Here is a 13,947-nt window from a genome sequence, read left to right on the forward strand (position 1 = left end):
CCACTTCTAACTTCTCTGCTGGTTAATGGGAGAGAAGAGTCTCTCAGACCTTCCTGCCTGGGCTGGCTTCAAACCTCAATCCTCAGATCTCAGCATCCTTGAATGAGTAGCTAGGATGACAGGCATGAGCCACTACTAGTGCCCACCTCTCCTCTTTTTATCTAGCCTCACCTTCAGTACCTAGATCCAGAGCAGGGGTATGGCCTAATTCTGTCCAGCAGGGACAGGAGACAAGTTCTACTCCCATGAGCCTCTGCCTTCTGACCCCGTCTCAATAGCCCTCCGCAAGGACGGGCAGTGGAAAGGGGTTCCTCTGGGGCTGGAATTCCTTGTTGGAATGTGGAAGACTCAGGGTCACAGCCCCCTCTGTGATCTCACCCAGAGGGGGAATGAGACTTCCTGCTACAAAATTTCGTTGAAGAGGAGGAGAGGACAAGTAACAGAGCAACAATGGTGGAAAAACAAAAGGCCTGGTGGCAGCAATGGACTGACACCACCAACGTCAAAAATTTGAACACCTTGGTAGTGGCCCCCTGCCTGGCTTTCTCCCTGAGGTGGCATCCCAAGGGGGACAGGGGCAGTGGCTACACTGAGAACCCCCTCCTCTCTCCTGCAGAGGAACGTATATGAACCCTACAGCCCGCACGATGAGCAAGTGCTCATCAACCGCCAAGACATCCAAAGTCATAAGGTAGGAAGCTGGGGACACTGGGATGTAGGTACAAGCCCCTCCTGCAGCAGTGTCCTGGGCACGTGTGCCCTCTGCCTTCTAGGTGCCTCCTCCTAGAGGACCTTCCCTCACAGCAACCCCTGAAGTGACTCCACACTTGCTAGATGAGTAACTATCGGGCAGTAGCCCCAGAGGAACCCCTGTGTATGACACTCACTCGCCAAACTCCCCCCAAAAGACCCTCCTGCCATGCTCTGTTTCATTGACTGCATATAGTAACTTGGATGCATGCATTTCATGATCTCAGATGAGTCCCATTTTAGATCCCCCCTAAACACAGAGAACCTTCCAGGTAGAGGCTGCCTGCAGAAGCTTTCCACCCTCTCCTAGGATGCCTGGGAGAAGGAGGAGTTCATCACTCGAATGTACATCAAACAACTGCTGCGACACCCAACCTTCCAGTCGCTGCTGGCCCTGCTGCTGGTGACCAACGCCATCACCATTGCCCTCCGCACTAACTCCTACCATGGCCAGGTGGGACCCCAGGTTGACCTTTATCCCCACTGGCTTGAATGCTGACCTGAGGCCACAGGCTCCTCCTCTATCTTGAAACGGACCGCTCTTGAAGGGTCTGTTGGCTCTGACCTTCCAGGGATCTGGAGGTCAAGGAAGACTTTGCAGGGGAAAGGGCTCGGGAGCCTGGCATTGCAGATTGCATTGGACTTATAGAAATGCAGGGGAGAATGATGTGTGCATGCAAGGCAGGGAAATGGGGCACCTTTTGGGGAATGGTGTCCAATCTTAACAATCACTAAGAGAAAATCACCTGAGCTAGGTGCTGATTGCACTCAGTACCAAGTTCCCAGGTAAGAACATAATAGATCCAGTTACAGCCTCAGGCAGTCTCAGCCATACCATGACAAGTGCCTGAGCATTACAAAGTACATGGAAGCTCAAAGAAGGCAATGGGACCTAACCTGGAGGACAGAGAAACCTTCCTGGAGGAGGTGTCACTTAAGCTGAGAGTAAAGAAGGAGTAGGAGGGGGGCTGGGGCTGAGTGCTTGCCTAGCATGCGTGAAGCCCTGTGTTTGATTCTTCAGCACCACAAAAACAGAAAAAGCCAGAAGTGGCTCTGTGGCTCAAGTGGCAGAGTGCTAGCCTTGAGCAAAAAAAAAAAAAAAAAGCAGCCAGGGACAGTGCTCAGGCCCTGAGTTCAAGCCCCAGGAGTGGCAAAAAAAAGAAAGAAAGAAAGAAAGAAAGAAAATTTGTAAGGGTACTACAGTATGGAAGGGGATCAAGAGGGGCCTGGGAATGTGGCTTAGCGGTGGAGTGCTTGCCTTGCATGCATGAAGCCCTGGGTTTGACTCCTCAGCACCTCATAAACAGAAAAAGCTGGAAGTGGAGCTGTGGCTCAGGTGGTAGAATACTGCCTTGAGCACAGAGAGGCTCAGGGCCAGAGCCTAGGATCTGAGTTCATGCCCCAGGACTGGCAAAAAAAAAAAAAAGGGAGAAATGGACAGGGCAGGACTCTATCACAGATATCCAGGTGAAAGATGATGGGATTTGGGTCAGGATAATGGCAGTGGATGAGAAAGTATCACATTCATGTAGGATGGTATGAGCATATCCTTCCTGATGGATCACGTCGACAGCTAACACTTAGTGTACACTTACTATGTGTTACCTCGGGCTAACACAAGTTGTCACTTCATGCAGACAGGCAAAGGGAGGGCAGGAAGTTAAATTTCTGGATTGAGTTGGGCCGACACTGTGTGATGGGACAAGGGACATAGGGAAGCAACTTTGGGGAGGATGTGGAAGTCAGTTTGAGCTATGTAGCATCTGAAGCCTCACACGATGTTCCCTGGCTAGAGGCCAGATCTGGAAGGCAGCAGAGGGCACTTGGGTGGAGATGCACAGCTGAGAGCTGTCAGTGTCACCAGGGTGGGTGGCTGGACTAAGAAGTGGGTGAGACCGCCTGCAGTGTGCCCGAGAACCGGAAGGGGCAAGGCAGGAGTGAGAGCAGAGGCAAAGGTGGAAGAGGCTGAGGAGGAGGGGCCAGCGGCCACACGGTGGGGGCAGGAACCTGCAGTTTGCAGGCTGGGCACTGGAGGGTACAGCACAAGCTGGTAATAGGTCATGAAATCAATTCAGAGCCAGGTGCCAGTGGCTCACATCTCTAATCCTAGCTGCCCAGGAAGCTGAGATTTGAGGATTGTGGTTCAAAGCTAGCCTGGGCAGGAAAATCCATGATACTCTTTTTCTCCAGTTAACCACCAAAATGCCAAAAGTGGAACTGTGGCTCAAGTGGTAGAGCACTAGCCTTGAGTGAAAAAGCTAAGAGAGAGTGCCTAGATTCTGAGTTCAAGCTCCAGTATAGGCACTGGGGAAAAAAAGATCATTTCAGACTATAGTGGCCAGAGTTTTGGCAGATGGCCAAATATAGCAAGAGGGAAGAAAAAGGAGGGGAGAGACACAGGGAGGTCGGGCTGGGGGCAAGAAGGAAAAAAATAGGAAGGATTGTGTTGTAAACAGTATTTCTTACTATGGGTCCCAATCAAAAATGCTAAAACCCTCGTGTTGGATTTGTGTCCATGAATCTCAGACCCTAGAGGTCCGTGAATACCAACCACACTGATTTTGAATTTTGGGCATATGTAGGAGCAGGGAAGGCTTGTAAGGACGGGGAAGGGGAGGCAGATTCTCTTTTCATTAATACTGAGAAGGGCCTGCAGTAGCCAGCAGGTGGAGCCACAGGGATAAGTAGGGGAAAGAAACAGCCAGTCCCTAACACTTCTGAATTGGGGTCAGGCAAGGAGCCCATAAACTTTAGGAGTTAACCCTGGAGTGGCCCACAAGTGTGGCAGGAAATATCCAGGCACTAAGTCTTCCATAGGCCATTGGAATAAAGGAAGTATGGAGCTGGACACTGGTGGCTCACACCTGTAATCCTAGCTACTCAGGAGGCTGAGATCTGCCAACCCTGAGCAGGAAAATCCATGAGACTCTTACCTCCAATTAATCACCAGAAAGTGGCACTGTGGCTCAAAGTGGTAGATTGCTAGCCTTGAGCTAATAAAAAGCTCAGGGACAGCACCCAGGCCCTGAGGTCCAAAAAAAAAAAAAAAAAGGAAGTACGTAGGCAAGGTGACTTCGTATTTCAAGGTAGAGTCGGGGGACTGTGGGCTGTTGGGGTGATCAAGGTATAAGGAAGCTGAAGGAATAAGAGCAGGTTTGGGTATAAATGTATTGGCTTTTTTTGTTACATTTTGCTGGTCCTGGGACTTGAACTCAAGGCTTGGGCACTTGTCCCTGAGTTTTTATGCTCACCACTTTGAGCCACAGCTCCACTTCTAGCTTCTTTGGTGGTTAATTGAAGATATGAGTCTTATGGACTTTCCTTCCCAGGCTGTCTTCAAACCATGATCCTCAGATCTCAGCCTCCTGAGTAGCTAGGATTACAAGTGTGAGCCACTAGCGCCTGGCTAGAAATGAGTTGGGTTTAGACAGACCCTGGTCATCTATCCACAAGTTCATCCACCCAAGGTACATGTCCTGGACCCACAAGAGGGAGGACACCAGGCTGGTCAGGCCTGCCCCAGGGGGCCTGGGGCACTAGAAACAGCAGGAGTGGTTGGGACAAGGAAAGAAGGGCCATGAAGCCTTTTCCTTTCCCACCTCATTCCTACTGCTATTTTCAAGTAGCCTACTGTAGAGATTAGGAGCAAAGGTCTGTGATAGACAGAAACCTTTTTCTTTTTTTCTTTCTGCCAGTAGAAAGGCTTGAACTCAGGGCCTGGGCATTGTCCCTTAGCTTTTTTGCTCAAGGCAATCACTTTACCACTTAAGCCACTTCTGACTTTTTGGTGGTTAATGGGTGATGAGTCTCACAGACTTTCCTGTCTGGGCTGGCTTCAAACCATGATCCTCACATCTCAACCTCCTGCATAGCTAGGATTACAGGCATGAGTCACTGGCTCCCAGCCAGCCCCAAACTTACTTAGCACAGTACCTGGCATGTATACAGAAATGGCCCCCTAAAGGGAGTGACTGAGGAGGAAGGGAGGCAGGGACACAGACCTCCCCTCCCCCAGACCTGCCCTCCACCTCGGCTCCCCCAGACCTGCTCACTAATGCCTCTGCCCCTTTCTTGTTCTCTGTCTCCCTGTAGAAACACTTAGAGTTGTTCTCTACCATAGATGACATTGTGCTAACCATCCTAATCTGTGAGGTTCTCCTAGGCTGGCTCAATGGCTTCTGGATTTTCTGGAAGGTGAGATCTTGAAACCTGCCTACTATTGCCCTATTCCTCCCTGGGAGCTGCACCCCATGCAGTCCCTGGTCTGAAATTCGAGGTGTGAGGGGTGTGTGTGTGTGTGTGTGTGTGTGTGTGTGTGTGTGTGTGTGTAGAGAGAGAGAGAGAGAGAGAGAGAGAGAGAGAGAGAGAGAGATGGGGTGGAGGAGAGATGCTGAGATGTCCCAGAACAATAGATCTTGACTGAAAGTTGCCTCCCTGGGTTCCAGTTCCTATCCTTGATCCAGCTCTGTAGTCAGGCAAACTTTGACTTTTATATCTAGGATTCCGGATATCTGCCTTAATTTATAGACATCTACAGCAAGAGTTAGCAAACTTTTTCTCTTACTTACCAGATAAGAACATACTTTTTTTTTTTTTTTGCCAGTCTTAGGGCTTGAATTTAGGGTCTGAGCACTGTCCCTGGCTTCTTTTTGCTCAAGGCTAGCACTCTGCCACTTGAGCCACAGCGCCCTTCCAGCTTCTTCTGTTTATATAGTGCTGGGGGAATTGAACCCAGGGCTTCGTGCATGCTAGGCAAGCACTCTACCACTAAGCCACATTCCCAGCCAGTTTCCTTTTTTTTTTTGTCTGTCATGGGGCTTGAACTCTGGACCTGGATACTGTCCCTGTACAATTCAGCTCAAGGCTAGTGCTCTACCCATTTGAGCCACAGCGCCACTTCCAGTTTTCTGGTGGTTCATTGGAGATAAGAGTCTCATGGGCTTTCCTGCCTGGGCTGGCTTTGAACCGTGATCCTCAGATCTCAGCCTCGTGAGTAGCTAGGATTACAGGCGTGAGCCACTGGCGCCCAGCTCTGTTTGCTATTTTTTTGAGAAAAGGTTTCACATTTTGTCCAAGCTGGCCCCAAACTTAGTGGCTTAAGTGAACCTTCTGCCTCAGCCTTCTGAGTAACTAAGACTACAAACATGCCCATCTTTATTCTAATAAAACTTTATTTGTGCTTGATGTAGTGGTACACACCTGTACACCAGCATTCTGGAGGCTGAAGCAAGAGGATTATAAATTCAAGGCCAGCCTGGACCATATGTTTTTGAGGCCAGGCTAAGCTACATTGCAGTTCATTTGTCTCAAAAGACAAGAGACAAAACCCTTGTTGGTGGGCACTGGCTTTGAATTTTCATGTGTCTGGAATTATTCTTCTAGCCAGGCATCAGTGGTGTATGCCTCTAATCCTAACTATTTAAGAGGCTGTTATCTGAGCATCAAAGTCCAAACCCAACTAAGGCAGGAAAAGTCTGTGAGGTACATCTCCAATTAACCACCAAAAAACCAGAGCAGAGGTATGGCTCAAGTGGCAGAGCACTAGCTTTGCGCGAAAAATGTCAAAGAAAGAATGTGCAGGCCCTGTTTTTAAGTCCCAGGACACACACACACACACACACACACACACACACACAATATTATTCTGATTTTCCCTCTTTGTTCGCTTTACTCTCACACTCATGGAGATGTCTTCTTCGGGAGATCTCTTCCCATCTCTAGGCCAGGCTCCCAGCTCAGCTGCTCTGGTCTCTCACACATGACCATAAAGTATCTTGTCTTTCTACATCCTTCAAATTAATCTGTGAGCCCCACAGGACAAAAACCTTTTAGCCTCAGGAAATGACTCATGATTCATGATATGGCCTATTTTAGGAGCTTAATATTTGTTGAATATAATGACTTTCTGTTGTTGTTGGTCCTGGGGCTTGAACTTGGCACCTGGGCGCTATTCCTGAGCTCTTTTTGCTCAAGGTTAACAGTCTACCACTTTGAGCCACAGCTCCACTTCTGGCTTTCTGGTGGTTCATTGGAGATAAGAGTCTCACAAATTTTCCTGCTTGGGCTGGTTGCCAACCTCAATCCTCAGATCTCAGCTGAGTAGCTAAGATTATAGGTGTGAGCCACTGGCATCCACTTTGAAGCAGTATTGTTTGGTGTTTATTGCTTCCATTTTATTAATTGTTGTGTCACACAAAGGTAGGAGCATCCAGATGTTTTCTGATCACCTAATTTGTAGGACAAGGACAGTTCGCTAGCCAGGGAGGGTGTTGGCTTAGGAACTAAAGGGTACAGATGAGGGAGGGTCTTCATTGTAAGTTCCTGAGTTTGCACTTGGTTGTTGGCATATGTGCAGGACAGGACTTGGACATGTCTTGTGCATGTTTGGGGGCAGCAGAGGATACTATTGAGCTCCCCATCCTCAGGGTGTGAGGAGGGCAAACTCAGGCTGCCACCAAGGGCTGAATATAACAGATCCTTCTGGGGCTTTTAGGATGGTTGGAATATCCTCAATTTCGCTATTGTCTTTACCTTGCTCCTGGGGTTCTTCATTAAAGAACTCGATATCATTGCTGTCACCTACACCCTCAGGTGAGCTGGGGGCTCAGGAGAAAAGAGGGGATATTTCTGAACCGCAGGAATGAGAAGGGAGGTGGTTATTAGCTGGGGGGTCAGTTCTGCCTCTGTGGGCAGTTAGGGGGTGGGCAATGAGGAGGGAGGGTGGGACTGGGAAGGGCGACACCCTTGAGAGGCTCTGCCACAGGGCGCTTCGGCTGGTGCATGTGTGCATGGCGGTGGAGCCTCTGGCCCGGATCATCCGAGTCATCGTCCAGTCGGTGCCTGACATGGCCAATATCATGGCCCTCATCCTCTTCTTCATGCTGGTCAGTGCCCTCCTTCACCCTAGCCATTCCCCTTCCCTGAAACTAGGCATCTGGGTCCATGGGGAGAGATGGAAACCTAGAGAAGAGGCCCATGGGTATGGGCAGCACCAACTTGCTGCCATTTGCATGTTCTGTTCCTGTCCAAGGCCCCTGGATGATGTGACGGGGGGGGGGGGGCTGGTCTCTCTGGCAGGTGTTCTCTGTGTTTGGAGTCACACTTTTTGGCGCCTTCGTGCCCAAGCATTTCCAGAACATGGGGGTTGCCCTGTACACCCTCTTCATCTGTATCACCCAGGATGGCTGGCTGGACATCTACAGAGACTTTGAGTGAGTGCCAGTGGAACTCCCAGGCCTCATTCCCACCTTGGCAAGGACTGGGCTAGAACTGCTATAAGGCAGGAAAATGGGGGGAAAGGGCTTGCAAGGAGGGTGGGGCTCCCAGGGTTATATTAGGGCTGGCATAGCAGGAAGTTGGCACCCAAGGCTTTATAGTGAGGAAAAAGAGCCAGATGCTGGTGCCTCACTCCTGTCATCCTAGCTGCTCAGGAAGCTGAGATCTGAGGGTCGTAGTTTGAAGCCAGCTCAGGCATAAAAGTTTGTGAGCCTCTTATTTTTAATGAACCAGCAAATATGTTATTAACTTTGTTGTAGATGGTTGTGGGAATCAGTAGGGAAAACGTATATGAACCTCCTCGTCAGGCTGGTATAGAGCACTTCCATTTATAATACACATAAAAAGAAAGTATTGTGGGCTGGGAATATGGCCTAGTGGCAAGTTGCCTCGTATACATGAAGCCCTGGGTTCAATTCCCCAGTACCACATAAAACGGCCAGAAGTGGCGCTGTGGCTCAAGTGGCAGAGTGCTAGCCTTGAGCAAAAAGAAGCCAGGGACAGTGCTCAGGCCCTGAGTCAAGGCCCAGGACTGGCCAAAAAAAAAAAAAAGAAAGAAAGAAAGAATTGGTAATTGATGACACCTGATACTGCTGATGTTCAAGCCAGTCCACAGGGCCACTGGGAGGTGAGGGCTGTCTAGCAGCACAGCATGTAAACAGCACATTAGTAAGTAGCAGGTGCTATGACCCCCCCCCTCGGGAGTCAGTAATTAGATCTGCACAATAGTTGCAAAGCAAGCAGAAGTCCCCGTAGACCTGAGGAAATAGAGGCTCACAAGGCTGGAAAGCTGTTGGGGTCCCTGTGTGCCATCTCTAGGATGCAGAGGAGGGAGTATGCAATGGAGATAGGGGCTGCCATCTACTTTGCCATCTTCATCACTGTCGGTGCCTTCATCGGCATCAACCTGTTTGTCGTCGTGGTGACCACCAACCTGGAACAAATGATGAAGACAGGAGAGAAGAAACAAGAGCATCAAATAATCTTTAATGAGGTGTGTGAGGTGGGGAGGGCAAGAGGGAGGAGAGAGGCTATGGGCGTGGATGCCAACTTGCACATATGTGCACAGTGTATGTGTATGTGTGTACATGTGTGCTTTTGCACACTTAAGGCCTAGAAGAAAAACCAAACCCAAGACCAGGAGCTCCATGCTTGGAATTCTCACTCATCAACTGGGAGTGTGGATTTCCTAGATGTTACCACTGTGTGAATCTTAGGGTATTTCACCAATTCTCCTTCTCTTCCTCTTCCTCCTCCTCCTCTCCATCCCCCCCACCTTCCTCCTCCCCCCTTCTCCCCCTTTCCCTCCCACTTTTCCTCCTCCTCCTTTTTCTGGGCTTGGACACTGACCTTGAGCTCGGGGTGAGCACTTGAGTCACAGCGCCCCTTCTGGCTTTTTTTGTTCTTATGGTACTGAGAAATTGAACCCAGGGCTTCATGCATGCTAGGCAAGCACTCTACCATTAAGCCACATTCCCAGCCCTCCAGTTTCTTCTATACAATAGGAGTAATTATGTTTTTAAGCTGACAGGGCTCCTCTGAAGATTATTAGAAACGGACATATGCTTGGCACATGGTAAATGCACAATAAATGTTAGCTACAGAATGGTCCTTCAGTGGCGCTTCTGTATGATTGGAGAGGGAGTGAGGCCATGACTTGAGAACAAGCAGAGCTTTACAAGTGTGCTGGGTAGGCTTATCAAGGATGAAATGAGAGAGAAGGGGTTGAGAATTTCCAAGGAGGTGAGGATGGGTTTGTGCACTTGACCTCTAGCTCCCACAGCAAGGTAGGCAGCCTAATGCTGGTTGGAGCTGAGGGTTTCTTCTAGCTCTGTGGGAAAGCATGAGCTGGAGAGGGGGAAGGGGAAGAATGGAGGACGAGAAGAGGAGGGAGGGGAGAGGACCATGCATGTGCTCTCTCTGCCCCCTCCCTAGGATATGGAAGAGGGTGAGGATTGGGATGAGGATCTGCCACTTGTGCACTGTGCAGTGGCCCGCTTGGAGAAATCTGTCCCCCAGGAACCACTTGTAGGGGGTGCCCTGCCAAACCTCACAGAAGATACGTGTGACAACTTTTGCTTGGTGCTTGAGGCAATACAGGAGAACTTGAAGCAGTACAAGAAGATCCGAGAGGAGCTCAACACGTAGGGAAGGGGGTACTGGGGTGCCCCCAAGTACCCTGAGTCAAGGGTGGGCAGAGACACAGGTTGTTCTGGCCTCATTCCCTAATGTGGGTCCTTGATCCCAAGGGAGGCTAAGTGGTTCCCCCAAGGTCCCCCAGCCTCTTGGTGGAGGGGGAGGCTGGAATCCTGACCTTTGACCTCAGGTCCTCCCATCTCACAAGAGGGCACAGACTGGGTTGGGTGTCGCTTAGTGCTGCTGGCGGGTCTGGGGGAAGAGGAGGGTGCTGGTGTGTGGTAGGGGCTGTCCACACTGGGGAAGACTTGGAAAACCTGTCCCCCTCCCCTGAACGCACTTTCCTCTCTGGCCCATCAGGATTGTGGAGGAGGTACGGTCCATCCGCTACAACAAGGAGCAGGAGGAGGAGGTGATGCGCAGACACTTGTCTGTGAGTCTGTCGTCACAGAGTGGGTCCTCGGTGGACACACGTGGCTTAGCTACCCAGCAAGACTTGTTCTCAGCACTGATTGACAGGGAAAAGGTGCGGCCTCACTCTTCTACCCAACCAGCACTCGCCCTGCTGCCCAGTTCAGCCCAGACACTGGTGTATTTGTCAAAGTTCCTTTCTCTATTCCAAGACCTGTCCACTCCCTCAACTACCACCCACTGCAGCTGTCACCACCCAAATTGGATCAAATCCCACCCTTTCCTTCTCTAAAAGGCCCCCACCCCGTCCCATCAGGCTCTGCCTCTGAAGCCAATTAGTTTCCCAGGCCTTCTTAGTATGGCTTCAGCCAGCTCAGCACCTCCTTAGAGGCAGGTGCTTAGTCTTAACTCTGGGCAAATGATCCATGGATGGCCATCTGGGTTCATTAATAGTAGTGTCGAGGGAGGGAGGGAGAGAGGAAGGGAGAGGGAGGGAGGGAGGGGGAAAGAGAGAGAGTACTTCTGGATAGAAAGAGGAGTTTCTTTGTCTTCTGCCAATTGGACTGACTTAGAATGACCAGGGGCTTGGTAATGCCTGGCTCCCAGCTAAAGGCTCTAGAGTTAGACATATTAAAGGACTTCCCTGGAAAGTTTGGATTGGGCAGATGTTGAAGCTTGAGAAAGGGAGGAAGGAAGAATCTGACATATCTAGGCCGATAAATTATAAAAAAAAACAACAACAACCCTCTTGGTTGCAGGTTTATGAATCGAACACAAACACAAAGCTTAGCAAACACAAGTTCAACCACTGAGGAGGCGGGATAAAAACCAAGGGGCCTGCACATATACAGCCAGCTGCTGCATCTTCCTGCATCCCTAGCATTGCTGGGCACAGTCTGGCCAATGCCCATTCTCTCCTTCGTACCTGGGTAGTGGCCAGGGTCTGTGATAATGGCAGCACCTGCAGGGCTTGTGCCTGTGAGCCTCAGGTTCAGAGGAACGAAGACAGAGAAGGAAGCTGAATGAGAATGAGAGCCCTGTTGGCAAGGATGAGCGCAGAAGAGGGCTACTGGCCAAGGTAGCCAGGCTTTGGCCTAAGGATGGGCATCCTTGACCTCCTGCTCCAGTCCAGAGCTTGGTGAAGCCTGAGTAGGTCCAAGCACTGAGAAGAGAAAGGCCAGGCCAGTAAGGAAACCAAGGCCAGGCATCCGTATACTGACAATCTGACAATAAAGTTGTTTTTTGTGTGTATGTTGGAATCATTATGCCTGATTAATGGATTCCTAACTCCTTGGGATGCTTGCGGTGGATCTGATGGGATAGATCTTGCTCCGTAAAGAATGTGACATGAGAGTATAAGCCTGAAATACCAGCACCTGGGAGGCTGAGGCAAGAGGACTGTGAGTTTAAGGACAATCTGGTGAGTTCCAGAACAACTTAGGTTATAATGTAGATTACATAAGTGTCTCAAAAAAAAAAAAAAAGCCCAGTGCTAATGGCCTGTAAGCCTAGCTACTGAGAAGGTTGAGATCTGAGGATTGCCATTCACTCTTCAAATCTGGCCCAGGCCGTCAATTAAGCACCAGAAAACTGGGAAGTGGAGCTATGGTTCAAAGTGGTAGAATGCTAGCTTTGAGCAAAAGAGCTCAGGGACAGCTCCCCAGCCCTGAGTTCAAGCCCCACAAAAACAAAACAAGCCTGTTCATTTGATTAGAGAATCACAGCCTTCAAGGGCTTCTAGACAAGGAAAAGTAATATCCCTAAAAACTTCTGACATAATAGTAAAGATAATTTCTGTATTTAAGGTCCTGAGACTGGGATCTGGAAGTCCTTGTGGGCACTTTAGGCTGAGATCTGAAGATCATGGTTTATACCCAGCTGGGAAAGGAAAGTCTGTAAGACTCAGCTCAACTCTAATGAATCAGCAAAAGGCCAGAAGTGGAGGTGTGGCTCAAGCGGTAGAAAAGGCTATGCAAGTGCTAGAGACTCTGAGTTCAAGCCCAATTTCGGTATGAAACACCAGACTCAAGGTTCCTATCAACAAAGTCCTCTGTGCCTTAACTCATCTTACCATGTCATACCCAGGTTTATTATCCAGTAAACAGGCGAGGACTCCAAACTAGCCAGTGACCCCGGCCACGTCCCGCCGCCTGTGGGTCCTCTGACCCCTTGCTTCAGGGGTGGGAATCGACCGTTGGGTGGTGGGGTGGAAGGAGGGCGAGGCCGGTGCAGCGGATTCCCACGGGCCCTGGCCATGGGCTTCCTACTGACCCAGACTCAGTGGGCCACTCTAGGATGCGGCGAGCTCGGCTCCACCTACCGGCGGAACTGGGGAAGGGCCAGAGGCCACGACTCCGAAGCGCGGCGGATCGCGGCCGGGTCAAGCGCGGAGGGCAGCGGGCACGGGGCGGGACATCGAGGGATGCAGCTCGACTCTCGATTGGTCTGGAGTGGGACGAACCGGGCGAGAAACTCACGCGGCTGGACGCCCTATTGGTTGGAATCCCGAAAGGGGCGGAGCCTGGCGGCGCGCGCTCCGGAGCGTGCGGCCTGGCGGGCGTGTAACGGCCGTTGGTCGAGCTGAGGGACGGAGTGGCTGCTTGTGGCCGACGTGGTAGCCGCGCTCAGTATCCCCGAGTGAGGGACTTTACCGCCCGCTCTCAGGCCTGTGTAAGTTCTCCTTGGGAACCGGGGTCGGAGCGGCAGACCCTGCTCCTCCTCCTTCCGTAGCCCGCGGGTGCACTCCGGATACACCTTCCTCGGTGGGGCGGGCGGGGGGGGGGATTGTGGGAGGGGGGGGACGATGGAAGTGTGTGGGGAATCCTGGGCTGCCGAGCGCATGCGCTCAGTGAGTAAGCCGTGACCTCAGCCCGGGCTCCCACCACCTTGAGTCTCACTGCCTTCGCCACCTAAGATTACACCCCCCCCCTCCCCCGGGCCCTGTTTCGTTTGCCACCCCTCCCCCCGCTGCCTTGCTTTCTCCTCGTCAGCCGGAGTGTGCCAAGGCCCGTGCCCATGGCCAGGGAAAGAGCAGGCAGTGCGACAAGGCTCGGCTAGGCGAGTGTGGGGCAGAGGGACCTCAGAGCGAGCCCGAAACGCGCAGCGCAGATGTGGCCGGAGAGGTCAGGTGGCTGCTTGCTCCCTGTGGAAGTGAAGTTTGAAGACCCATGGAGAATTCGGGGTGGGGTGGGGTGGGGGAACAGAGAGCACTTGGCCAGAGTCCCCTAGGGACCGGTGCTTCTGAGCTGGGGAGCGATTTTGCTTCTTGGAATATATGATCATCCCTGGAGACGACATCCTTGAGAGTCAAAACGGGGGGGGGGGGGAGGGGAGGAGGGTTGCTGCTGGCATCTAATATGAGGAAGGCCAGGGTGG

General features: G+C 51.2%; 2 protein-coding genes across 4 annotated transcripts in view; both read left to right on the forward strand.

Annotated features, from left to right (window-relative positions):
- The first annotated feature begins 450 nt into the window (after positions 1–450).
- Catsper4 (cation channel sperm associated 4) lies at positions 451–11,384 on the forward strand. The gene is made up of 11 exons (XM_048352098.1): positions 451–522; positions 617–691; positions 1,061–1,204; positions 4,843–4,944; positions 7,244–7,341; positions 7,514–7,634; positions 7,828–7,961; positions 8,845–9,028; positions 9,961–10,169; positions 10,522–10,687; positions 11,331–11,384. Exons 1-11 carry the CDS (start codon positions 451–453, stop codon positions 11,382–11,384), a joined length of 1,359 nt encoding a protein of 452 aa, XP_048208055.1.
- A 1,724-nt stretch (positions 11,385–13,108) lies between these two features.
- The window catches only part of Cep85 (centrosomal protein 85), a 46,508-nt gene continuing 45,669 nt past the window's right edge, over positions 13,109–13,947 (forward strand). For all 3 annotated transcript variants that reach the window (XR_007211537.1, XM_048350574.1, XM_048350576.1), the window contains exon 1: positions 13,109–13,242. The gene's annotated coding sequence lies outside the window, so the exon portion shown is untranslated. The remainder of the gene's footprint in view (positions 13,243–13,947) is intronic.

Source organism: Perognathus longimembris, chromosome 7 (genome assembly GCF_023159225.1).
Source record: "Perognathus longimembris pacificus isolate PPM17 chromosome 7, ASM2315922v1, whole genome shotgun sequence".
Lineage (NCBI taxonomy): Eukaryota > Metazoa > Chordata > Mammalia > Rodentia > Heteromyidae > Perognathus > Perognathus longimembris.